The 27538-nt window shown below is 36.1% G+C and overlaps 1 protein-coding gene across 1 annotated transcript in view; it reads right to left on the bottom strand.

Moving 5' to 3' along the window:
* SYNE1 (spectrin repeat containing nuclear envelope protein 1) overlaps positions 1-27538 on the bottom strand; it is a 198065-nt gene that overhangs the window by 31055 nt on the left and 139472 nt on the right. The window contains exons 103-126 of the mRNA XM_072410249.1: positions 26344-26544; positions 25678-25851; positions 24419-24550; positions 23844-24040; positions 23344-23476; positions 22531-22713; positions 21743-21892; positions 20210-20386; positions 19747-19902; positions 18677-18832; positions 15155-15325; positions 14502-14635; positions 13350-13554; positions 12695-12877; positions 12066-12212; positions 11392-11546; positions 9655-9802; positions 8461-8555; positions 7668-7902; positions 7155-7349; positions 5831-5956; positions 5264-5419; positions 2694-2852; positions 985-1151 (exon numbers count right to left, since the gene is read on the bottom strand). Coding sequence (XP_072266350.1) covers positions 985-1151; positions 2694-2852; positions 5264-5419; positions 5831-5956; positions 7155-7349; positions 7668-7902; positions 8461-8555; positions 9655-9802; positions 11392-11546; positions 12066-12212; positions 12695-12877; positions 13350-13554; positions 14502-14635; positions 15155-15325; positions 18677-18832; positions 19747-19902; positions 20210-20386; positions 21743-21892; positions 22531-22713; positions 23344-23476; positions 23844-24040; positions 24419-24550; positions 25678-25851; positions 26344-26544 — 3935 coding nt within the window. The remainder of the gene's footprint in view (positions 1-984; positions 1152-2693; positions 2853-5263; positions 5420-5830; positions 5957-7154; positions 7350-7667; positions 7903-8460; positions 8556-9654; positions 9803-11391; positions 11547-12065; positions 12213-12694; positions 12878-13349; positions 13555-14501; positions 14636-15154; positions 15326-18676; positions 18833-19746; positions 19903-20209; positions 20387-21742; positions 21893-22530; positions 22714-23343; positions 23477-23843; positions 24041-24418; positions 24551-25677; positions 25852-26343; positions 26545-27538) is intronic.

Consider the following 27538-nt stretch of genomic DNA (forward strand, 5'->3'; position numbering starts at 1 on the left):
TGGTTTGGTAGAAGTATGAAATAATTTACAATTTTTTTTATTATTATTGATGGCAATGCTTATAAAGAACTAATACACAAAATGCATTGTTAGAGTGCTTCAAAACTATTTATAAAATAAAATGTATTTTTCCATCTACTTTTCTTTTGCTATTAGCAAATTCGCTCTGATCATTTTTTTAAATCATAGTTAATAAGCAAATTCAGATCAAGACTTATAGTAGATATTTTACATGGTATAAAAGGTGGCTGTTTTTTTTTTTATTATTCTTTTTTTCATTTAAAGGAGGAACCACAGAGTGTGCCTTGCAGTCAATGTAATACTTCAAACAAAGTTTCCTCTTCAGTTGGCCTATGAAGCCTTGGAAATAGAATACGGCTTAATTGCATAACACCATGTTCATACAGTAGTAACATCATTGCACTGAGCAAGCACAACCATCACTGCACATAAGGAGTTCCAAAAGCTACATGTCAAATCTTCGTGACAGTAAAAGTGTGAACTGAATAACTAGCATGCTCCTGTATCATGGAGATACGTAGTGACTAACTGCTCATGTTGTGCTTGCATTATGTTACAGGTCTAATGATTCAGCGTGTCATATGGTGTGTTAGGAAACAAAAGATGACATTTTTTTAAAATTTAAAGTACTACTATATATTATTTGAGGTATGATATTGCAATAAAGTAAACACTCAACATTGCTGTTGAATACAATTTTATCAGCAATTTTATTACTGAACATCTACATTACTAAACAGTTTCCTTTTGGGATTAGGATATGAATGACTTACAAATATACAAAGCATTATAGAAGAAGTCAAGTAATTAATTGACTTAAAGTGTATAGTGGATTGGAACATCCTTTTTTAAGTACCTATAATAAATGTTTTGGGGGAAAATTTGGGGGACTTTATCAAAGCATATTTATAATCCACACTTATTCCAGTTTCAATTAGATTAGGGAAGTGTTAAATATAATACCTTGCACCAATAAGGTCCAGAAGATGTTGCCATCTATCATTAACTTTACTCAGCTTGTATTCGATCTCTGAAGCCTTGCTCTCTTGGCTGGCCTTGGCCAGTCTCTCTCCCATTTGTTGCAACTGAATTTTATTTTCTCGAAAAACTGCAATTTCCTCTTGGTAGTCCTAAACAGAACAGACACAAGTTTTATCAGTGTGAATAAAAGAACTGCCTGTCTACATAACAACTAATCCAATTATTCCTCCCTAGTATTACCAGTGTAGACTATTGATCCAGGAATATCTGAATGAAGTTGTTCCATGTGTAGTAGTGTTTTTTGCCTTCCTCTGGATCAGCTACAGGTTTTATGTTTATTTCATGCAGCTTCTGATTTATTTATTTATTCATTTTTCTATTGCATTAGTGCTTTTATTCAATATGAATGGCTATGCAACTATATACCATGTTTAGACATATATTATTGGGGTTGATTTATTTACTAAAGGAGGTAATGTTGTTCACTCATGAAAGTGAATTATCACTCTGTCGGGGTTAAGTGATGGGTTTTACTTTTGGCAAAGTGAATGCTTACTCACATTCACTTGGTTTATTAATTGCAAAGTGATAAATTACTTTGCTAATTAACAGTCTTAACTTTGTGCCCTTGCTTCTTTTTCATAGGTAGAAAAAAGGAGCCACCAATGATTGCAGACATGTCCACATGACATAAAGTGACCCTGTCACTAAATGTACCAAATAAACCTGAAAAAAGTTACAAAAAGCAAAAATAATACTCATATTTACAGTGGGTGTTAATATGCTACATTCCTGCAGAAATACAGATGCCACTGGTATTTATCATTTCCACTTGTGCCAGAAACCTGGTCTCTCTCTGGGTACTGTACTGCCAACCAATAAATTGCTTAAGGACTCAGTAGTGATATAGGAGTCAAAAGCAGGAGCTATAGCAGCCAGCTGAGTTTCAAGTGCCTGGTGTCTACACCAGGAAAGTTTGGATGCAGGCTGCAACCATAATTCCACACACGATTAAAGATACAACACATTACCAAGCAGAAAAGTTATAATTTTCTTTTTTACAGACTGCTTTCATTTAGTTTCATTTATGGAATTAACAACAGGGTCACTTTAAAGCTAATTGGGTCAAGATTGCTAAATTTGCTTTCCAACCAATCCTAGTAAGACTCTGGGATCTTTAGCCTCTACCTAGATAATTGGACTGGTTTAAAAATGACACAAAGGTCCATGCACTTTATAATTGTTGTTACCCCAAACACTTTTAGGTAAGATTCACTTTAATGCAAAGTTAGCTCTCACGGCTGCTGGGCTGCAGTAAACAAAATAAACTGTAAGCAAGCCAAATATATAACTTAGCATGCTAAGCAGATTTTTATGTTAATTCAATACACCTTTAGCCCCTACAGATTTTTAAATTTCTTTCTTTCACCTCTAGCTGGTTTGTTTCAAAAGGCAGCTTTATATTAACAAAGCCAATTAGTTCCAACTTTTCAAAATCTGCACCCAAACAACTACCCCAGGCATATGCCCAATTAGCTTAAATCCAGCACTATTCATATGGAAGAACAAACCAACTAATACATAATCCTTGGAGCTGTATAAAAGTATACTAATTAATGATAGTGCTGATTATTGTGTACAATTCTATATCAAAACAGTTAAGGCTTGGACCAAATGTAATAGTTTGGTACCTTTCTAAGCTTGTCGATCATTTCTTCAATACTGATATCCCCATTCTGGGAGACCTTGCTTTCCATCTGGGTTAGCCACTCACACAGCTCTTTGTTCTTTTCATTGAAAATTGCCCATTCATTAAGCCTCTCACTGACTTGCTGCCGACGTAAAGAGACCTAAAATGACAAAACACAGCCACAGATGACCCCAAATGCTTTTAATTTAAACCTGCACTTGCAAAGGTTTGGTTGTAACCTAAAAGCACAGGTAACATCAATATTGTAAATCTGGGTGCATCTCAGGTTTTGTTACACAACACATATTTCACATTTCAACATACATCAACACACTCATAGTGGGAAAATATACTTACACATTAATATGCCTTAAATTGAACAACAATACTGACATTACTGCTGAAGTTTTTCATACTTCTAAGCTTGCAGAATGAGCAGAATCTGTCAAGTACTCTGTTTAATTTTAAAACCAGAAATGGTACATTTCCTGTTGGTTTCACCTCAGAAGATGCGCAGAGGAAATAACTGTGATATGCCTTGTTAATTGTTGCATCCGGGACACTTGTAATGTTTCTTAAAATCTTTACATCTGTCTATTTGCATAACACCTACTACAACATGTACTCATGCCATAGAAAGCTGTGCAAGAAGGCATAATATTAGCTTTTACATGTAAAATATCACCGTTGTCAATGTTAGCTAAGTTTTACTTTCCAGATCAGCTGAATATTGTATGATTACAAGGACTTTGCAATTTATGAATGATGTATTTGAAAGCATAACTCCACACACAAAAACAACAAGGAATATATTGCAGCTTATCAGTCTCTAAATATAGTCATTGCATTTGTTTAATTTTTTAGCCTCCTACTCTTTATTTTTGCCTAGGAAACAAGTGTCAGTAGCACACTTCCAATAATATGTTGTCAAATCAGGCTGATCACTTGCTCTGGACTACAAACACCTCTCCATTACTGTTGGGTTAGCACAATTTATTTAATATCAGTAATGTCTCACCAACAATAATGCTTTACCAGTATATACTGGTATATGTATACCATATATGAGGTCATCCTAAAGGAATGCAGCATATCCTTTAACTGGCATCCTTATAAGGAAAAATGCTGGTTTAAGGGATGATCATTGGTCAGTACTGGTCAAACACTGGCCATTGTCTCAGTTTCCTGAGACAAACTAAAATAAGCAGTGCCATGCTTAATAACTAGTCTTGACCAGAAGTAACTGTATGCAACATGTTTTTTGATCATCTGCCAAGCCATTAATTTGGAAGACTCCTTGGATGAATGCAACTCACTTCTGTAGCTAAGTATTTTTGTTATATGTAACTCTGTTACTGCATTGTTTTATCTATCTGTCTTTATTATTAAATAGTATATTCTTTCAAGTCTTTGTGTTATCTCTCTTTGTACACTTCAAATTCAACCCATCAATATTTGCATAAACTGTCACAAATTATATCCGTGACATAACAATTACATAGGAAAAAAATGTTCTTTAGATCATAGAAAAGAACTGGGAAATTTGAAAATGTTATTTTAGGTGTCGGTTCAGCTACCTTTTTCAGGATTGTGCAGGAGTTTTCAAGCAGCTGCAAAAGCTTAGCAGTTCCTTTGTTTAAGTATTTTTGTGTCATAGAAAAACTCTTGAAGATGCTTATACATTTACATGTAGCTTTTTATAGTTTTTTAAAACTTTTAGAGTTTTTAAAAAAACATGTGTCATTGCTGTCACTTCCTACTCTCTGCCAAACAATAACGAACACAGCCATTCAGCTCAACCTTAACCATTTTTTTGCAAGCGGTTTTGAGTGTTAAAACTCAAAATGACTTACAAAAACACTACTTTGAACCAAGCCTTGTCTCATGATTTTTAAGATTTTTCGATAAATAATACAACCAAAATCTGTTAAACATTCTTTTGCCTGAAAGTTAGGTGGACCAGAAAGATCTAATGCATTAAAGTTTATAAAACTGAGATTCACTGAAGCATTCCCTCATCCAGGTCTATGTGTTTCCATACCACTGATTGATTGTTTCAGGGAATGTTTCAGTGAATGTTATCATCTAATAGACATGCATACAAACTGAACACCTGGCAGATATAAAGTGACATAGAAGACTCAAATGCATTTTGTATTCAATAAAATATTATTACATATGCATTTTGTAGTCCATGTATAACAACAGAAGGACTGAGTGGCAGAACATGGAGCCAGTCATGTGTGCTGTAGTGATTATGTGCTAACAAGGAAAGCATAGTAGGAGAGAGCAAAGTGACAGAAAGATGCACTCCTCATTTATTCTCTTTACTACCAGTCAGAGGCTCGGGCTGGGGCGAGACATTACCTGTAAGTGTTACAAAGCTTCATAACGTTCAGTTTTAAATCTCCAAATAATATTTTATGTTGTAAAAATATATATCTCATGACAATTGTTGGTTACTTCATTCATATGGTTTTTAAAAAGCATACTGTTAACAGAGGCTATATTGTAGGTAGAGTAACACATGGGTATTCAGTCATTACCATTAGGATTTCCTGATTGAATTACCTGATGACACAGTTCCTCCCACTGTCGCTGCAACAGTTCAATGCGCTCATTAAGAATAGAAATATCATCTGCACTTATAAATGGTGAAAAGGTGTCCTTCAGTTCTGTCAGATGAGAAAGATCCTCCACCCATCCTTCCACTGCATTTTCAAGTTCCTGCAAAAGCATAACCATTGTATATATAATATACAATCACGGGGCATTATAAACTCCCATTAAACTGAACCCAAAATTTTTTTTACTTTACATAAAAGGGGAACAAACCGCTTTTTGTTTAAAAAAAAAGGTGAAGCTTCTCCCCTTCTGTCTTTACCACCATAGCTAAAAAGAAAGAATAGGAGTGCAGAGCCTTCTGGGATACTCACGTCATGCATCCCAGGAGGCTTCTGGCTGCTCTTTCTGCACATGCCTGATCTCATGGCATGCACAGAAGGAGTGTTTTCTTCAATGGGGAAAAACCCCTCTATGACAGGACAAAGACACATAACAGGACAGTTTAATTCCACTTTAAGAAAGTAATATGAAGTTACATTCTACATGCAGTTATCAGTGTCCTCTCCTGCTTACCTTGCATCTGATCTGTTCTGTATGCAGGTCATCGTGATGGTCAGGCAGAGGTTGAGAGAGGTTTTTTCTGAATGTTCTTAGCTTTTCCAAGGAATCTGCTATTCCTTTTTCACATTTCTCCCAGTCCTAAAGATAACATGTTTCCAAAGTGTTACTAGGTATAGGTACCAAAGGGTGAAACATGTACGCCTCAATTTGTGCTGCACAGCATGGACTGCAGAGCAATCTATGTCAGGATTACTCTTTCAAGGAGAAGTCTGCTAAATCAGGGATTTGTTTCAGGCAAGTCAGACAATGCTCTAGATAACCTTACATTTACTGTATAGGAATTTCCATCCTAAAATAACAATAAAATACATGAAAAACTGACACCAATAATTAGAATTTTTATGGATCTAAAAAACAAAACAAAAACTGGAAACATGGTCCAGCCATTCACCTGCTCTTTTAATAAAAATCTGCAGCATGAGCAGGGGTGTAATCATATATGAAGAGTTCATCTGCAGCACAATTAGATGTTTGGTGAATGCATACAATGTGGGAACGTGTAAGCAAGAGAGTGACGGCCTCAAAACAAAGCAATAGGTCAACCATTGAAATATTTGAATCATTCTTTTCAGTTCAGTTCAGAGTGACAGTTATCACAAAACATAGTGGGTACAGTGCTGTCTCAATTACTAGGTTATAAATATGGTGAATTAAATATGGATATACATAGAAGAATGGGAAGTGACTGCAGCTTAGGCCAGTTAATGTGCTTTAAAAGTATGGAATCAATCAGGCAAATTTGAGGTGCATGATCATTAAGCTTATAAATCTTGCTCCAGTATTTGTTTAAAATCTAGCAAACTCTACATAAAAGACTATATCATTGATAACTATATTATGTATACCAAATGTCAGTCCATAATACTCTATGGAGAATCTGACACCTGAACAGGTACACCAGCAGAATTGGAGTTCCATACAAAAAAGGTAAGCCTGACCTACACACTCCGTTTCTCTGCCTAATGCAATAGCATGAATTATTCCTTAAACAAGCTGTACACATTTGGATAATACCTTACATATTTTTATGAACTCAAACAGCATAGCAATAATAAAATGATTTAAAGTGTTCCAATTGTAATATTGCAGAGGGATTGTGTGCCTGCTGCATATAATGTGAATATTACTGCAGGCCTGCATCATTTTGTGCATTGGTAAATCTAACACAATGGGAAATACCCAATGACAACATCGACTACATCTGCTTAGTTTATGACACTACCAATATGCCAAAGCCAGTTTCTATGGGAATAAATGTATAGAGGAAGGCACATACTTTCAGTAGGAATGCAAGCTGTTTCTTCTGTTCCTCCAGTCTCACTGTGGTGGCCTTCCATCTCTCTTGAATGTCAATGAGCTCTGCCTGCAAGGATGCCTCCGCCCCACTGTCAGCAGAGAGAAGCAGCTGCTTCCCAGCCTCCACAGTCAGGATGTAGCTCCCTTGCTGTCTGTGAAGTACTCTGTCTCTTAGCTGCAACATCAAACAACATTTTGTTTAGGTACTATGCATGTAAAATGAGCTGCACACGGAGAACACAACAATGCAACCTAGGACCAGTTTATCAAAAAAGAAATGTGTCTGTTTTGCTATGGCAAGCAGTTATATTTAACTTTCATTTAGCCACTGCAAATTTAAAAAATGAATACAGCTTTATTCTAATTGGCTGTTTTTCTTTCTCATCAGAAATCTGTCCAATGTAAAAACATTCTTAAACTAGCAGGTATGTAAGTCAAGACAAACTTCCAAGAGTACAATAAATATTTGAAGGAGTAGTAGATAAAGGGATACCTGGACTTCATCCAGAAGGTTCCTTGCTTGTTGCAGTGGTATTGGAATGTTCCCCAGGCCTGTGACTGGTTGATAGGACATCTCCACCAGCCACTTGCGCAGCTTCTCTGCCATCTCTCTGTAACGTTGCCACTGATGTATCTGACTGTCGATGATCCCCCTCCTCTGCTGTGCCCGGCGAATCACTCCTTGCCATTGGTTACTTAGCAAGGCAAGTTTAAGGTTAAACTCATCCCTAAAAAATTAAGGTAAATCAAAATTGATACACAAAAATTGACTTCCAATGAGTAAAGGGGACCAAAATGAAGGTATTAAAGGCAAAGTAATAACCCAACTGTTATCCAATAAAAACAATAGCTATAATTGGAAAAGGTGAAATAAAAAGGATAACTAAAATTCAATGAAAATTCAAGAACCTTATGGCTTGAAAAGTTCTGATGTGCAAAAATGCCTTTAGTTCCTAAAAAGGTGTGATCCTTCCTTCTACTTTCAGTGACACCATAGAGGCCATAGCACCAGATGGATTGTCTGACAGTAAGGGGTCATTATTTCAATGTTACAGCATCTTAGGCTAAAAGCTCTACAAGGTATCCGATCATGTGTAAAAGTTGTAACCGATGACAGGTGTAAAAAATGTTGTCCACTACGTAGGAGTTAGCACCCTAAAAAAGTACAGTGCAGTAAAAAAGCCCCCCAGCTGGCAGCACTTAGATATGAACTAAGGTCCAGATCATCAAACAGAGATATAAAGTCAACCTAAACCATATATAACTGCAATTAGTGATATCTTTACCTATCATCCACTTGTCCTTGCTCAAGAAGCCGTTGTCCATCAACAATTATAGAGTGCAAAATCTGCTGGCGACTGAACATTTCTGCTTGGAATAGCTGGAGAAGAAAATAAACCACTTAAAGAGAACATTCATTATTTCAACAATCTTCCCATAAGATTAAATGTGTATTTATTGTATTAAATTTAAAAGTCTCTTTTGTAGTATTGCCCTCCAGAGGAAAGGTACCTGAGGACAGACAGTAAATGGATATTCTTAGAAGAGGACTAGACTAGTACTGGAGTACAGCTAGACATGCAATGAGGGAGGGGGCTCTTCTAGGAATATGACTTGTATTGAAGTTGTCAAATTTGATAGCAAATTCGGAGGCATTTTACCTAATATACGATGAAAAGGAAATGGTAAAATTGTTGCTTATAGGCATTTACAATACTGTTTTTTTTGTGGTTGTCTACTTGCAAATGTTTGGATTGTTAAGATGGTCTCTTGCAGCGGTCGTCAACCGGTGGAGAAAATTTTGGTGGTCCGTCGCAGGCTCAGACCTGCTTGCTAAACAATCTGGGGCACAGTAGCGCAGGGTGGTGGACACAACTTTTGTTGCCTTCACAGCCCTGCGCTACTGTCCCCCCAGGATCTTTAGCAAGCAGGTCTGAGCATGTGATGGGAGAATGGACAGATTTTGGCATCATGACGTGACTCTGAGGGAAGTTTCTTCCTCTTAGAGTGACACGCGGCTTCCTGCGCATGCACGGTATGGATTCCGTGGATTTAGTGGTCCATGAGGTCCAAAATGTTGTCGACCACTGTCTTAGTGTATTGTTGTATTTGAATTTTTTAATGCTCTATAGTATTTATGCTATATAATGCTGTTTTAGCATCTTCACTTGAAAAGAAATAGAAAAATTGAACTATCTGTACTTTAAAGCAAAGATAGCAAGGAAATTGAATTTGAAGGTTTCTTTCATTTTTTGTTGGAGATTAACAAAAGACTAAAATTATATTGTTAAGATTCTTTACAACTTTTATCAATAGTTATAAAAACTGAATCTCGTTCAATAACAAGGAGGGCTGTCTGGAAATTTCAAGGTTCAAATTAGGTCTTATTCACATTACCAAGCCTCAGCTGGTTTTAGAAGAGGGTCGTACTATGGTTGAACATGTATAATATTGGCTTATAACTCTGCCTGGTAACTTGCCTCATGCGCTCTTTGCTGTTCTAAAAGACTCTGGTAGTTTCCAGGGATCTCCACTGCCAGCTTTTGCTCAGTCTGTATCAGAAACTCCATCCAGGTTTCACATTTCTCTAAGAAGGTTTGGTGGTCTAGTAAGAAGGACTGCAACTTACTGCAGAAAGACATTAGACATTGTAAAACACCACTTGAATGCAGTCAACACAATCAAACATGGAACAGACATCATAAATATAAAATAGACATTTAGACAGCTTCATATATTATTAATAATACTGTCAACACACTGTTGACAGTAGGGCCAACACCTACAGTACTTATAAAAGGAAATTCAAATTAAGCCACTAGGAGACCAGTATAGCTAGAAATTGCAATGGATAGTAAGTTCATGCAGTTTCCTAATATCTGCAGCATGACACTGCCTCAAAGGCAGCAATAAAAAAATAAAGCCTAACATGTTCTGAGTAGTGGTCTCACTTTTCAGTTACTTTTCACCCAATTTCAAAACCATAAAATGCATGTTTTCACCAAGGGTCAGTCCCTGGACAAATTCTTTTTTCTCTGTACACCCCCTCACTTGGCAAACTCATATTTTTATCTGGTTTACAGTACCATGTGTATGCAAATGACACTCAAATCTATCTGTCCACCCCTGACTTGTCTTCCTTAGTCTCCGATAAAGTTTCATGCTGTCTGTTGGCCATTTCATCATGGATGGCTGACAGGTTTCTAAAATTCAATCTCAATAAAACGGAACACATTATCTTCCCCCCTCACATTTCAAATATCCTCCTGACATATTTCAAACAATTAATAATACTTTTGTTTGGCCCTGCCCTCAGTCAAATTTTATTTCACCATCTCCATCACCTCCTACATTCATCTCCAGGTCTTGCCACTTTCATCTGGATATCATCTCCAAGAAATGCACTTACCTGTCCCCAGAGACCACCAACCTCCTTACGTGCTCTTATCATATCTCATCTGGACTACTGTACCATCCTCCTCTCTGGTATTCCACTTACCCGACTCTCTCCTCTACAGTTTTATTATTATAATTAATGCTGCAGCCAGACTCATCTATCCTTCCCACCACTCCTTTTCTGCTGCCTCTCTTTGCAGTTCTCTACACTGGCTTCCATTTCATCAAAGAATCAAATACAAGCTCCTGTGCTTTGACCTTATATCCCTCCACAACTCCCCTCCCACTTACCTTTCTGACCTAATAGAAAAATACTCCTTTACCCTCTCTCTTCGCTCCTCCAATGACCTACTAATGACTTCCTCACTCATAACCTGGTCACATGCAAGGCTCCAAGATATTTCTAGGGCTGCCCCACTCTATAGAACTCGCTTCTTCATCCTTTTCGGCTTGCTTTCTGCACATTTAAAAGAGCCCTTAAAACCCATCTTGTCAAACTCCCCTACCCGTTTTCATCTGTCCCTTAAACCCTCACCCAAAATTTCATATCCCCCCCCTGATTTTATGTGCTACTTTTCCTTCCTATTAGATTGTAAGCCCATTCTGGCAGGGTCTTCTCCTTCTTCCGTGTCATTGTATTTATCTGTAATTTGCAAACCCCTATTTCATGTACAGCACTGTAGTATATGCTGGCGCTATATAAATACAGTTTATTATTAAGAACGATAATAATAATTCTTGTTTTTAATCAGGTTTACATATTATCAATGAAAAAATGCATAATCATACTTATCAAGAAAACTTTATAATGTTAACTGTACCTGAATCTTTCTGTTGTCTGAGATGACACCATTGTCCAGTTTCTATTCAAACACTGCATCCGTTTGATTTCTTTGTCATTTAGTGGCAATCTGTAACCTAACTCATTTAGGCGATCCAAGTCTGGGGCCATGCTACTAAATTGCAACATTTGCCTCTGCAAAACACAAGTCAGAATCACATTTTGTTTAGCCATATCCTGGAGGCAACAGAGATCATAGCCCTAGGTGGCCTGGCCATTATGGAGCAGTATAAAACCACCCACTTGTCATTTGCCAACATGAACTAATTTAACTGCAAAATAAATAGTTTTAGAGTATCACCTGCTTGCCAGAGCCATCCAAATAAAATTCTACTTGTTGCTGCGCCTGCACATCCTGTGTGTATTTATAAATGTAATAGTGTACTTTGCATAGTTCATTCTGTGTTTTCGTTCACCTATATTTGAACTGCCAGCAGGGTAAGGTGACTAGGTGCACTGACTTAGATTGGGCAGTCCCTTTCTGTCTTTCCACCTTCTGAATCAGGATATCTTGTGTGGCTTTGATTACTGATCTTGTTAGTGAATTACTAAGGCTTAAGTGGCAGGAAGTATAATACCAGCCTTGGCAGTACTCCATACTTATTCCAAATACAAATAAAGGACAGTGTCAGGTGTTATAAAAGATTTACTTACTTTTAGCTCTTCCATCCTCTCTTGAATTATGGAAAGGTCTGATGAACGATTAGGATCCTGACCATTTAACACCTCTCCTGCAGTCAGAATCCAGGCTTCCAATTTTTCCAGACTATTCACAAATGTTTCATAATCCAATACTCCAGCCTAAAACAATAAAACAATTCCTCTTAATCCTACAGGTTCTTGAATTTGCCACCCACACAAAAAAGCACTTTATATTATGATTGAGAACAAAATAACACATATAGCTTTTACTTTAATGTATGAAATTGGCATTATCCAGGAGTAGTCAGATAAAAAAAACATTTATAAGCATTAATTACCATATATCTGGGGATGGCAAACTATTTTGTTTCCCACTTCTGAACATGTAAGATAATTGGCGTATGAAATCAAACAAATTGTGAGATTTTTGCATTGCTACAGGTTTGCTTTAAGTATACAAAAATAGATTTTACTACATGTTGCAGACCGATATTACAATTTCTATAATTATTATAAACAAATTGTTCATTTGCTATTACTGGATTAATAGGTTACTAATATTCATATTCAAAGTATTAAAGGCATTATAAAAGGATTTCATCTAATATAGTAGAGGCCTCTTGATAATTGTAGCACCATACCTGGAGAATGGCCTGTTGTCTTTGGAGAGCCTGCTCTAATACTGACAAACGCTGGCTCAGAGATATGTGATCAGATAAGATGGTGGCAGCTGCAGATGAATCCACTTGGTTTTTAAGCTCCTCTCCAATTTTACAAAGACCAGCCAAAGAGATTTTTGCTATGTCCAGATTTTTTAATAGAACCTGTTAAGACAAAAAAAATCAATATTCTATTAACCTCCTTCAAATTAAACCAACAACAATTGACTGAGGGATGTTTAGCAGTTTTAATAATGAATTTTTAATTGCATTTTAATGGGATCCCCAGAGATGCTAACTGGTACATTTGATATGAACATCCTGGATTATTGACACCATAGGGTACCTGACTCAAAACTTGTATAGGGTAATATATTAAGACATTTATATTTCTATCTAACAATTTAAAGGTAAGGGTAAGGAAACATTTAAACTGTAAGTATATAAACTGAATATAGTACCAGTACCATAACTTGCATAAGCATTGTTAAGTGGCAATGCAACGTGAAGGTAAATAGCATAGTCTTATGCTGTTGACAGTTTAATCCTGTTGCCTAACATGTGCCATAATACAATTATATATTTCCAAACAGGGTGTGACTGAATACAGAGCATAGCCTTCAGTCTAAATACGTACACTGCAGTCCTGTATCCAGGATGCAATCTCATCATCTCCAATGTCCTTGTTGGTTGCTGTCTTCAGTAACTGGTTTGTGCGGTCTTCTTGCTGCTGCACAGCGGCAGAACACTGAGCAGAGAAATCTTTGTACTTCTGCCACAACTGCAGCAAAGACCTACTTGAGTGCAGCTGTTCTGAAATGTCTTCCAGTAAACTATTCCACCTGTTGAAATATTAACTCAAAACAGTTATTTAACATACGAAAAACATGTAATTTTAAACACATAGCAATACCTCCACTGTACTATCCTTGTGCATTACACTTTAAAAATAATTGGCTAAAACTGTAAATAACACAGTGAAATCATATAGCGTTTTATGTGTCATGCTTTCAGGCTCCTGAAATAAGGAAATAGGTTGCTGTATTTTTAAAGGTGTAAAATGTAAAGCTGTAACTATAAATTACAGGTATGCAAAATTCTAATTATCTTACTGCTTAACAGGAAACAATGGGATAAAAAGAAAGCATGCTCAATGTAGAGGCCCCCATCTAATTGCATTATTACACTGCAGTCTTACCTCTTTACGTTTTTAAATTGGATTGAACGTGTGCTTTGTACATTAATCGAAAAAAAAAAACATGTTCATGACGACATTGGTCTTTGGTGACTCAGGCACCCAGTGCTTTTAGGGAGAGATTTCCCAGCTAAACGTTAGTCATGTGTTACACAAAGGACCTTCTCCTTTAGCTCTCTTCTTCTCTTTTAGTGGCATAACAGAAAAGCAAGGGAGATATAGGACGATGATAATACTCAAATGATGTGCATGTGTTACACATAAACTGGGCTCAGTAGTAATAAATAAAAATATTGCTTGTAGCCCTGTATATAGTAAATTATCTCCAATGATAAATGAATCTGGTGCAATGCATGACCCTATTAGCACAGTGCTTACAAAACCATTTTCCAATATTTGAAATATATACATAAACAGCATAGAGGCTTGGTATAGTAGGCATGGTCTGGTATCCTTCATTGTGTTTGACTCTGAAGTGTTTTATTGAGATCAATCCAGGCCTTTATCGCTATGTTTAGAAAGAGGATTTCAAATGCTAGAAGGGAACAAAAAAGTGTGCTCATATGAGACTTAGGGAAAAAATTAGCTTCTTACCTTGAGGTAACCTCTTTTAAAGAACTCTTCAGTGTTTCTGCCACACTGGAGCAACATTTATTCTGGAGCTTGTTGGATACACAGGCAAATCTGTTTAATATTGTTTCCTGTTTGTCCAATTCTTCTTGTAGACTCTACAAGGATGAACAATTAGGTCAGTAAGAAAAAATGAAAACCAAATCTCGATTAATTAGAAGCAGAATACAGCAGATAAGAGGCTCCCTAAGATACCATTATTTCCTATTTCCTTACAATAGGAAACCAGCTAATACATAAACTAAAACTCCTATCCCCTTCAGTGTATTTTATTAACAGACTGCACAGGACATACAGTAACAATTTCCAATTGTTCTGGTTTAAATTGCCTTAGCTATCATAAATGATTTGTGTCTCTAAGAAGGTATAGACTATACTAAAACATCAAGCCAATCTGTTAGAATAAAAAAGTGTGAAAAATGAAAAAGTGAACATGAAATTTGTAAGTGTTCAGTTTTGTCCAATTATGTATTCAAACTCGTGCATGGAAATTCTTTGGTGAATTGGACTTACAATGTACTCTCTCTATCCTGGGTCCTGTTCCCAGTTGAATACATCCTGTCCAGAAGGGTTTAAACAGGTAAGCATAGACAGAACACAGAAGAGTCTGCTCTCACCTGCAGATTGTCCACTTGAACTTTAACAGCTTCCAAGGATCCTGTCAGAAGCCGGAAGCGCGACAAGGAATACCTGGCTTCCATCAAATAACTGTTCAGATCTTCGTAAACCTCCTTGTAAATGCTCCACTGATCAAGTACTGACTGTAACAATATCTTTAGCTGACACACCTAAGGAAAACAATAGAAACATAAAATAAGTCTGACTTTCTTCTCCTTTCTCTTTTCTTTGTCCATGGCTTCAAATAAACAGAATAACAAAAGGCTTCACGTTTTAGTAGCAGTCGGCTATTCAGACTTCAATACCATGTTCTGGGTTATTTACATTGCTGCGCCAACCACAAAGGAGAGATGGCTGGACAAGAAAACTATATCATACTTTTGAAGTAATTGGTTGGCAATAAACTGTCTTACAGTGGAAAGCTAATGAGATTTATGAACTTTAAGGAACATCACAAAGAGTTCGGTTCAAGCGTATGTAAATCAAATTCATTTTGCTAGCTGTGGCCTTACTAGGGGGATCTACTCCTTTCTTTGCTACGGTAACCACTTTTGCCTGGATATAAAGTAATTGGAAATCCAAACTTTGATAACTGTCACCTTAACAGGAGGGATACATAGGTCTTCCACTAAGGACACTTGTTTTAATGGCTATTGTCTAAAAGGCATTTCTTCTCAATTTGAGGGAATATAATTTTACTTCCTGTTGTGGCTTCAGGTAACACAAAAGGCAAAAAATTATAAAGTTTTTATTTTTTCCTACTCTATCTAGAACTATAGGTAGTTGAATGTTTCCATTCACCATGAGCAGCACAGTGGCTCTGAGGCTAGCACTAGGTCCCAGGTTCGAATCTTAGCCAGGACACTATCTGTATGGAGTTTGCAGGTTCTCACTGTGTTTGCATGGATGTCCTCTGGATATTACCTTGCAGTTAGATTAGTTGGCTTCCCCCCAAAATTTACTTTGCACTGTATTTAAGACATATCACTATGGTAGGGACATTAGGGTGTGAGCCCCTTTGAGGCACAGCTAGTGACATGATTAAGGACTTTGTAAAGTGCTGCATAAAATATAAATACTGTGTAATAATAATAATAAAAGGTTTGGTGAAAACTCTTGAGGTTTTGCTGTAGCTATTCAAATAAAATTCCAAACAAATTAAGTTAAAGTGAAAGCTTCCTCGCCAGCCTATGGGTTGGCAAGATAAACATTGGAGTGCTTGTTGACAACCATCAACCAGAGGGAATGCTTCCAACTCTGTGCCATAACAATCGGCTCCCAGCCAATGTTTACCTTGCCAACTGCTTGTTGGTTTGCCTACATTGTGGGATCAAACTCATACCTCAAACATATCCAGAATGGATAAGAATAGCTTTTGCTATACATTTTTTATTATGTACCATACAAGTAATTACAGTTCATTCAATCAAGTATAGTGCTTGGAGTGTTTCCTTAACCATGCATTACTGTTTTTTCTTCCACTACATATTTTTTTAGTGGTTATGTGGTTTAGCTGATCCTTTGGTACATTACAATTACAATATAATAGTTTGATATATGTTGTATGTAACAGTCAAATCACAAAGATTACTGAATGTGTAAACCAACTGTGCACTGCTGTCTTCTGTCTGACTATATTTACGGGGTTCTATCAAATGTCTTTTCATGAGACAGCAGTAAAAAGAAGCACTGAAGGTAATACACAAAACAAATATTTTATGACAATCAAAACATTCCTGACAAATACAGGCAATGCATGCAAAAGAAAAACAATTCCACACCTATGCAGTACTTATGCACGTGCAACGAACTGTTTGGTAAAAAAACAGTTGGTAAATAACTATCACATCTTAGAAAAGGGATCCCAGTTGTAACCTATTGTTTTAAACATATTGTATGCTAGGAACTGAAAACGCCTAACAGCACAGATTGTTCCTTAAAAAAGTTGGGGCCATGTGAAGTTTTAGGTTATGTGAATAGCTACAGAACATTGACACCCAGTGGCCATTATTTATAAAAACAGAATATGACTTTTTTCACTACATTTATGCAATGCATTCTGATGAATATGGCAAGCAAAGTATATAACTATACCTTGAGTTTTTCAAATATTTGTAACAAGATATGCTATAGATTTTGTAGGATCATAAGTATAGCAGATACATTTTAGTCTGTTTATATCTTACCTTATTTTTCCCCTTCTTTTCCTTCACTAACATGTAAATAACACTTTCAAATAAAATCTTTGTATTTTACATATTTTCATACCCTATTTTAGATGTCATCACTAAATCTCTGTGCCTCTTTACGCAATGCAAGCACTTTGTAGGTAATGGAAGGGCCAATAGAATGCTATATCTTCCTGAAAACATTACTACACCCTATTTCAGTAATCCTCAGAGCCCTCAGCCTTGTTGTAAGCAGTGGGTTGGAAGGAATTTAGCAAAATTACTGGGTGGATATCAATCTACCAGAAATAAAGTTTGCAACACTGTGATAGTGATAAGCAGCACAAAAAGCCAATCGGCTTATATACTGACATGAATCATACTGATAGAAAAAGCAGACTGACAAGAGATAAACTCTTTACTGTCCTGTAAGAAACTAGGGGGTGGGGTTAAGGACCATCATAGCTAAGAGAAAGAGTGGAATGATGCTGGTCATCAACATTAGAACTCTAGAGGTAAGAAAAAATGCAGCCAAATAATTTTTGTTTTTCGATGGGCTATTTATTTTTATAGTTTGTTTTAAACTGAGGTTCTGCTTTAAAACTTGACAGAGGTTCTATCCCCACCCTATTTAGAAATAGATTGAAGCTAGCGTTGGCTAGTTCATAATGTGAGGTTGAAGTGTGGTTACAGATTCCATATCCCTGAACTGTGCCTGCGGTTGAGACACTACATGTAGCGTCTGATTCACTGCCACCCATAAGGAAGGAATGGTGTCGGCAGTGAGCGCTTCAGTACTGACCACTTTATAATGTTCAAACACTGGTTCATTAGGAACCAGCACCGTAGTGTCAGCAAGTTGAGTAGTTGGCAAGATTCATTACCCGGAGCTACATGGAAACCATGATTTCCACCACCAATCCGAACAAGTCTTTGAATACTGATGTCTTCAAGGAAGCTATCTATTTTGCATATTTATTTTTATCACACTGTGTAAGAAGCACACTAAGACAGCCTTTCTCAATCATTTCACACCTAAAACAATTTGTCCTCCTAAAAACAGTGCAGATTTGGTTGTCAAAATAAAAAATGCTCCTTACAATAGTGGTTAGTTGAAATAATGTTCTACTTACAGCAACAGACTGATTGAAACCCTAAAGGCTGCTAAAACTATCTATATTATGTCGCTGGTTCTGCCAATTGATGTTGACTCAAGCAAATGGAAAATCAGTCATTCACAGTTCAATGAACCCCTGCCAACCTCTGGAGGAACCCTGGTTGAGAATAGCTAAACTAAATCATGAAGCACACACACAAACCCCATATAACATCTAGCATAACCAAACCACATACCTTGCAGTCCAGATTAGCCCAGGACTTGTGAAGTTCCCCAAGAGTGTCCATAATGATTGCACTGACTTTTTCTTTTTTATTATGAATTAAAGAAAGTCCAGTCTGTCCCACCTTCTCCACATCTTTTTCTTTTGCCTTGATAAGCTCTTCTAGTTCCTGGGAAACAATATGACCAATGTTAAGGGAAAGTACTTGGAAACTGTTGCTAGTGTCAGCAAATTGTCTTGTTTTCCATGACAAGGACAACATCTTCGTATAACCTGAATAATATATTCAGTAATAATAAAGTTTTTTGGGCTGGCACTATGATCACGATGGCACTACATCAAGTGAGTTTAGCTGTACATGGATCAAGTCCCAAGGTAGTGTATTTTCCCCAGTCTCAGAGAGCTTTAGTAAATCAGGCCCAAATTATACATAGGCAGCAAATTTTTGTATATGCCGTTAAACAGCACAAGATTATTAAATACAAAATGTTCAATTGGATTTAAGGGCCCACCTAGACTTTTCCACTGTTTTATGGTATATTAGGACTAAAACTGTGGGGTTGGTGCATTACCATGTGCAGCGGTAAGGGTGCCTATTCATTTTGAATGGGCAGCCCATGAACTACAAAGCAAGTTATAGTGAACTTGCAGCATTGCAGAACACCACACCACAATTTAGTGCATTGTGGTACATAAAAATACACTATACTGGAAAGTGTTTAGGGGTTTAATGTAATCACATGACAAAGCAATGCAATACAGCCATTTTTGTTAGTACTGCAATGCAATACCATAAATAGAGCCTAACAGTAGCAGTGTTTATAGTCACCTTTACACACACACAGACAGATATACATATATTCTAGAGGAAAATGTTTGATGCCAAATTCAAAGGATATTTGGCATCATGTAGCTAGATTTGAATTTAGGTGCCTGGATAGGGCCATGAAGTATTGCTGTATATTTGTAGCTTTTTATTTGGGAGCCAGGCCCATTACTGTACATTTGTTAATGACCCTAATATGTATTGTACTGTGAACAGCTAATATAAAGCAAGGTAATGGATGGTTGCTGGTGCCTAACCTGGCAATCTTTCAAGCTGTTCTGGACGGAAGCTTGATCTCCAATGTTCTGATATTTCTCCAGCTTCTTTTCTTGTTGATCAAACCAAGATTTTAGACTTTGCACACTGTTTCTGTATTCTGTCCAAGATTCCAGCAACCCTTCCAGCAGCTGAATCTGTAGAGAAGCACAAATGTATATACTATGGTTGGAAATCATATAAAAGGTAAAATTATCCATAGGTAAAATGTAATTAGGTTACACAGAGGGATAGGATAAGTTTGGCAGATCAAAAAAAAATACCTTTAACATTTACAATAATAATATGCCACGGCTTTCTTGAGATACCTGACCTTTTAATTTTTGTTAATCTGTGTCCCAAAAATCACTGATTATAGATTGTGTGGCTTACCAGTTATGGAAGTCTTTCCAACTAATAAACAATATACATATCGCATATATGGTATATGTACTGTATTATTACCTTTTCTGTTATCAGCCCTTGAAGGATCTGCCAGCGTCTATTCATAGCTCCCAGCTTCTCAGCAAAATCAGTTTTGTCACTCCTTTTACTTTCCACATCCAGGCTGCTGATCTGGAGCACTGATTGGTTCACAAAGTCCACAGTCAGTTGCTTACAGTTGATGTCAATCTTAAATCCCTGCAAAAAAAAAGTACAAAAACAAACTTTGCTAAAGGATTGCAGTGTTTCATCATTGTATAATAATCATATTATTGTAATATTTACATCAGACCCTAACCAAAAGAAATTAGGTTATCCTAATCAAAGTGTTACAGACAAAAACATCCTACAGCTATTCTGCTTGGAAGTAGAATCATTTACTGGGATATTGTTGGTCTTCAGGAAGAAACATGGGGAGCAAATACCTGGGGAGCTGCCACAATATTGCTGTTTTGCAACTTGTGTTTTTATGAGGCATTAACATAAACGGGTTATGCTCATATTAATAAAACGCCTCTTAATATTACAGGTGCCTCATGACCTAATTTTTGTAGATATGTTTAGAAAAGATACAACTAGAAAAGACTAAGGTGTAGGATGTGCCCACTACAGTAAAAACCAACAGGTTTAACAAAGGCTGTATTTTCCAGAAATGGAAAAACATTTTAAGTAATTTTTACGTCCAATGGCCATCCATCCACATTTAAACTCTAGAACCTAGGTTTTCAATTCTCAGAAATTGATAATTGCTTTCTTTTTACATGGCTATAGATTCTTACCCCTTTTTTCTAAAAGATATATTATTAGGGATGCTAGATGATGAATAAGGACTCTATCATACTATCATGTCAAAACTTTATGTCGAGAAACATTGTCTATAGTGTCTCTTGGCCTGCTTTAGATGACAGATGTTGGTCCCTCCTCAATTGTAATCACATATTCTGTAATCAAACCTCATTGTTATTAACACAATCTACAGAAAATAAGTCTGGCCACTTAGGTATAATGGGCTTGATTTATGAAAGCTCTTCAATGCTGGGGAGGATACACTTTCATCAGTAAAGCTGAGTGATCCAGCATACCTGGAATGGATCTGGTTCAGGATTGAAAACATTTGTTAACAAATAGCAAATGACTTTTATGAAATTCATTCCAGCCTTGGAGAGCTTTCAGAAATTAGGCCCCATAGGTGAACAGTAACAGATTGTGACTTTTCAAGGAACAAAGTGTGCACATTATAATTTCCCAGGAACCAAAGTGTAAAGATTAGGGTGATTTAGGTTGCATCCTGTGACAGATTTGACCTTCTCTCTTTCAAAGGAGGAACAAATATAGGGACACGCTTGCTCATCCCTACTGAAATGTATTACCATCTAATAATAACATTTTTATTTAATGAAAATGTAGTATGACTCACTGTATACTCAGTAATATATCAGTACCATATAAATACTAGATAATAATAATAATTATAAAAATATATTTTGATATAGTTTAGCAGAAAAAGGTTATGATGGCCTCTCTGTGGTTTAAACATTTTTGGACCATAATTACCTTGTATTTTAGTAGATATTCATGAATAGCTTCACAACCCACAACATTCCTGATGTTCTGTTCATCTTCTTTTATTACATTTTCCATTAGTGAAATCCACGTCATGACTTCAGTAATGGCGTGGCGTGATGGAAGCTTGTCCATCTGAAGCTACAAATAAAAATAAAATGCCTATGTCAATAGCATATAAAGGCAGGGTCAACACAGAATCTATCTGTAGTAGTTTCTTAGTATTCATAAATAAAATAGAACTTCTGGAGAAAAAGGGATAAAAGGGGCAAGGAAAAGACAGAACAAAGGAAAGAAAAGAGAAAAGAAAACAAGAAGTATTGTTGACTCTTTCATATGCCCACACAGGATAAAAGTAAAGGATCAGCTATCACCTACATCTATGTCCTTTCACAGCAGCATATACTCATATTTTGCTATATCAGCTATGGCACAGAGGTAATGAAAGCTGAATATATGCAGCTGGAAAGAAGGGTGATTAAAGCTGACATATACCCATCCACAAGGTTCTTGATGGTATCTTCCCTCACTTTTCTTCCAAGTCAGGGAGTTTAGGCAATTTTGATTGTCTGTTGCAGCTTGAAGAATTCCTGTACATATGCATAAGTTTTTTTATCTCAGCATAAGCCAAAATTGTATGCTGAGTTGTGCATGAAGGGCTCAATACAAAGAACATTGCAAACAGATGAACAGAAGAGACATAGTATTTCTATTGCAATAATAGAAAAGAGTCACTTTGGGATTACATTGTATGATGATATTGTTCTTTCCCATCTTACCTGATGAAGTTTTTCTTGTACCACTGGGATATGAGAGAGGAGCTCTGTCCACTGATTATCTATCTGTGCCAGTTCAGAACGAAGTGAGGCTGTATCAACCTTTTTCAGACGAAGCAGCTGGTTACCAATATTCAGCACAGATGATTTCAAAGAAGATTTGGCATCAACCTCTTTGGAGAATTCCTACCAAGTCAGTGTAAAATAGAATGACATGTTCAGATAATTAACATATTGATAAACAATAAATGTCACCTGCATCCACTGCCCTTATATAAAACACCCTATGAACATCTTTATATTCATAAAGATGTTCATAGGGTAGACCAATTTCTGTAAGTGCTTGTTGCCTGGTATTGTGCAGAGACAAAATTGATTTTTTTTTAGGTAATAGCAAAAAAATCTTGATTATGACACATGACAAACTTTACACATATTCCTAAATAGGTTTTAAAGTAATCTAAATTTATGTAAAAAAGGGAGGAGTCAGAATTAGGAATTAGTAAGGCTATTCCTCACATTCATCGAGGATCACCAACTGATTATGTTTTTGATTCAGCTTGGTATAATTCAGTAAAGCACTTCATCCCCACTTTTAATATTTTTTATTCATCCTGGAAAGCCTGTTAACATCATTTTACAGCAAACTAGTATATTGATTGTAGCTTGTATACTGATCACAAGATTTTAAAATGAGACACCTTGACTTTACTTTCCAGGGCACCTGATAACCTACAGAGTTCCAAGTTTTGGGGGTCCTACAAAATTTAACATAAGGTAACATGAATTTGAGCTTATCTCCCTAACCACACTTACCAAAAAAGCATTTAGATGATCTCTGACTGTCTCCAGCTCTTGAGGCACAGTAACAGATTGTTCAGTCCAAAAGTCCAATCTATCCATTGCAGTGCGCAACCACTGAACAAGTTCAGCTGACTCATTTTTATATCTAGAAACAGGAATTTAAATGGTATAATCAAGGCAGCTCTTTTGTACACATGTTTTAACTTACATGGACAATTCAGTAACAAATTACACAAATAATTATGAGATAATTACTCAAAACATCACAACCCATAGTAAATGTAATTTTGCATTGTAGATGACAGTAAAATGCTCCTTAAAGTTAATTTGCTAATTAATACAAGCAATCCTAAGTACAAAGTTCCTTTAAAGTAGAGCTTCGGACTAATTTACATATGGTTATACTATAAGAGTTGGGAAAATCTATTTAAAAAAATCATAGAAAGTTATTTCTTATTAACATTTAGTTTTGGCACAAGGTCCTGTTGTGTGTCCTGGTAAGCTTGTCATACCTCGTCCAGTGATTCAGAATATTCTCCATTCGGCTCAGTTCCTTAGAAACCCTGCTGGTGTTGCTCAGCCATTGTTCACCCAGCTGATTCAGTGAGCTCTCTAGTTCTGAGCAATTGATTGACATCAGTAATCTCTTCCCATCATCCAAAACCTGGTAAAGCCTTGGTTGGTGCTCTGCTAGCCTAGACTTGAAGCACTGTAAAGAACAATCAAGGAGGACTAGTTAGTTGCCACCATGGGCCACCTGATTTACTAAAGCTCTCCAAGGCTGGAAAAGTTACACTTTCATCAGTGAACCTGGGTGATCTAGCAAACCTGGAATGGATTTCTTTCTATTTGTTAGCAAGGGTTTTCAGTCCTGGACCAGATGCATTCTAGGTTTGCTGGATCATGGGAGATACAATACCAGCCTTAGCCAATATATAAAAAAGAAGGTAGATAATGAGATTAAAAGGTGAATCATGACCAAACAAGGAGAGACTTGGAGATTGAAAGAAAAAAATGCAGCCTGCAATAAATATCAATAACTCTACACATTTTATTACTTAGTGACAAAAAAAAGATTCCTCAGTACCTGATACAACTGAATCCTTTCTGTCAGTCTTTCTTCAGATTCTTCCACAAGCCCCACAATTGGTATGTTGCTCTCAATTGACTCCAGTTGTTTGCCCATGTCCTGATATTTCTCATCCAATTGCATCCATGTCTAGAGATTTATGATTAGCAATTATATATATAAACAAAATTAATAAAATTCTTATTAATTCTTATAATAATACATACAGTATACGTTCGGCCCTCCTACCCTACCCATGTTTTCCTTCTCTCTTCTTTTTACAACTGTACCTTGCATTAACATTACAACTTTTATTTATAGTATGTCCACTACGCACTTACTGGCCACCACACAGGATTTAACCATCTCCCTTTGTGTCTTTTAGACTTGTATCATTATAGTGAGAAACTTACAATTTAAAGATTGTTTTATTGTAATAACCTGTTTGATATTCACCTTTTGTATCATCATTGTATCCAAAGAACCTAGCTGTTGTGTGTGATTCGTATAACATGTAGTATCCAATAAAAACTATTTCAACAGAAAACAAAGATTTACCTTCATAACAACAACAACATTTTTATCAGGTTTTTCTAATTTTAAACCGATATGTTCTAAAGAGTTTATATTGTTATATATTTAGAGATACAAATACCCTAATGAAAATTACTGGTTTTAAAATACATTTACACAATATATATTTATATAAAATATATTATGTATGGTAATTAAGGGGTTATTAAGGGGTCTATTTATCAAAGTTTATAAAACTTTTTTCTAAAATGTTTTTTCACTTAAATCTTATACTGTACAGTGTTTAAGCCTGGGGAGTGATTCTCGCTATCAGCACAGAGGACATAAGTACACCAGACACAAAATTAAATCCAAATTTTACATTCTTTCCTCCAAAGATACACTTTCTGGGCATTCATTTTTCCCTTTCTGATGCAGTTGATTTTTTGAGAGTTTTAGGGTAGGTCAATCTCAAGAATAGTTAATTTGCTTGTTACTACCTAATACACCCATGGAACTCCATGGAATTGTAGAAAAAAACACACATTCTATGTCCTGATCACTAATAAAACCCATCAGAAATATTTTGTATTTAAAATATATGTATTGATTATTATATTAATAAATATATATTATTATGTATTGATGTAAAAATATTATATCTGAAGTACAAGTGAACTTTTATCGGTTTTGTGAGGTCAGTAAAATACTAAAAACACAAACAAATGAGTAAGTAAGAAGTCAGGGTAGGGGTTTTGCCTTACCTCTAGTATGTATTCCAGCTCTACTCCTCTCTTGTGTGCTTGTTTCAGTACAGCAGAAGCTCTTGCCATTAAGTCTGAGTGTTGTTGAGTCTCCCTAGAAGATGCATAACTGCTGATCTTACGGAAAAGAGTTTCTGTGAGGATCATATGTGACTCCAAGCCTTGGAAATACTCCTGAAAAAGATTTAATGTATTCATAAGGAATATAAAAAGTAATATTTCTATCTACAAATGACACTTGGACCAGTTTCATATATTTGACAATACTATTCAATATTGTAACTATACTACAATGCAATTCTCACACATCCACAATGGAGCAAAATAGAGTATTAGAATTAACATATGTTCAGACAATTTGTTTAAAAAAACTGTACTGAATAAAGAGATATAAGGTGGTGAAAAATAAAACCTTGACTGGTATCTTTGGAGTCAGACCAAGACTTAAACATTTTCTGTGATCGCTTGTGTGCATTCCAGCACACTACACAACCGAATGTATTTATGCAAGTAGTTTATGCAAGACAAAACAAATACAGTGAAACTTGTAACACTCTAAATTGTTACACTGCAATTGTGGCCGGGCTATGGAGAGTCAAATATTTCAAGTATTTAGGGATTATGTAGGTATTATAACAGTATATTTGGCAGAGCACATACACCTACCTTGTGCTTCTGAAGCATATTATGGACCTCTTCTCTAGAGGAGACAATGCATTTCTGTCCTCCAGACATCTTTTCCTTTCCTGTTTCAATCAAGTCAGCCAGGTCTTGCAAAGCTCTTTCATACTGACTCTTTAGGGCAAGGTTCTGATTTAGTCCACCTCTTCTTGTGCTGATGATCATCATCAATTCATCATAAGTATCCTGTACACAAGAAAAAAAAAACAAACCTATTGCTTAAGTAAAAAGACTTGCAAATAATAAAAGAATACAAGCAATGGAGAATCTGACCGCTGATCTCAATAAACTTAGTGGGACATTTCTTAAAATCTGGTCTCCCTGGATTATGTTCCAGGAATCTGATGTATACAAAAATATGATGAGAGAACACATTGGGGTTCCCGTCTTTTCCGATGGAGCGCCCTTTATACTTTACCGAAGAGATTTGAAAGGAATGGGGTATGGGTCGGGGACAATGGTTTTTAAGGTTGTATGCTATTTGACATGATTCACCGAAAAATCAGCAATCTATTGGGTAATATTTTTTGTTGCACTGTAAGGATTTTATTCTTTCTATTCTTTCTTTTTGTCGGTTTATGTATGTCTTGATTACTGTTTGTTTTATGAGAGACAGATGAATATTTCTGGACTGTAATAATGCGATCTTTGTTCACCCTGTCCGTTTTCTTTGTTGTTTGTTATGGAAAATTTAAAATCAATAAAAAATGAAAATGTTTAAAAGAAAAAAAGAATACAAGCAATATCAGAAAACATAAGACCTTTTTGAATGTAATTTATTAATAAGCCATTTCAAATTGTTTAAAGAATTAAGCTATGGTATTCCATACCGTCAAGTCACTTATTAAAAGGGAACTGCCAGAAGATTCAAAGTGTAGGCTATGTGCATTAATTTGCTTTCAATTTTGCCATAGCTGAATGCTGGCCCACTTAACATTGCATTATAGTGACACACATGCTTAGTCACAGAGCAGGGGTGAGAAAAATCAGCTCCCCTCATCTGTTAGGAAATACCAGGATGTGTGGCATAGCTGCGTATATCCCAGAAATTAATGGAGAAATACAAGTCTTTTGACAGGTAAATATCTGTAATATAGGCCTTTCATCTGTCTATTAAGCATTTTATCTGGAGTTCAATTTTAAAAGAAGCATTACAAGTGTGATTATGTACAACATGTTT

This window comes from Pyxicephalus adspersus, chromosome 4, assembly GCF_032062135.1.
Source record: "Pyxicephalus adspersus chromosome 4, UCB_Pads_2.0, whole genome shotgun sequence".
Lineage (NCBI taxonomy): Eukaryota > Metazoa > Chordata > Amphibia > Anura > Pyxicephalidae > Pyxicephalus > Pyxicephalus adspersus.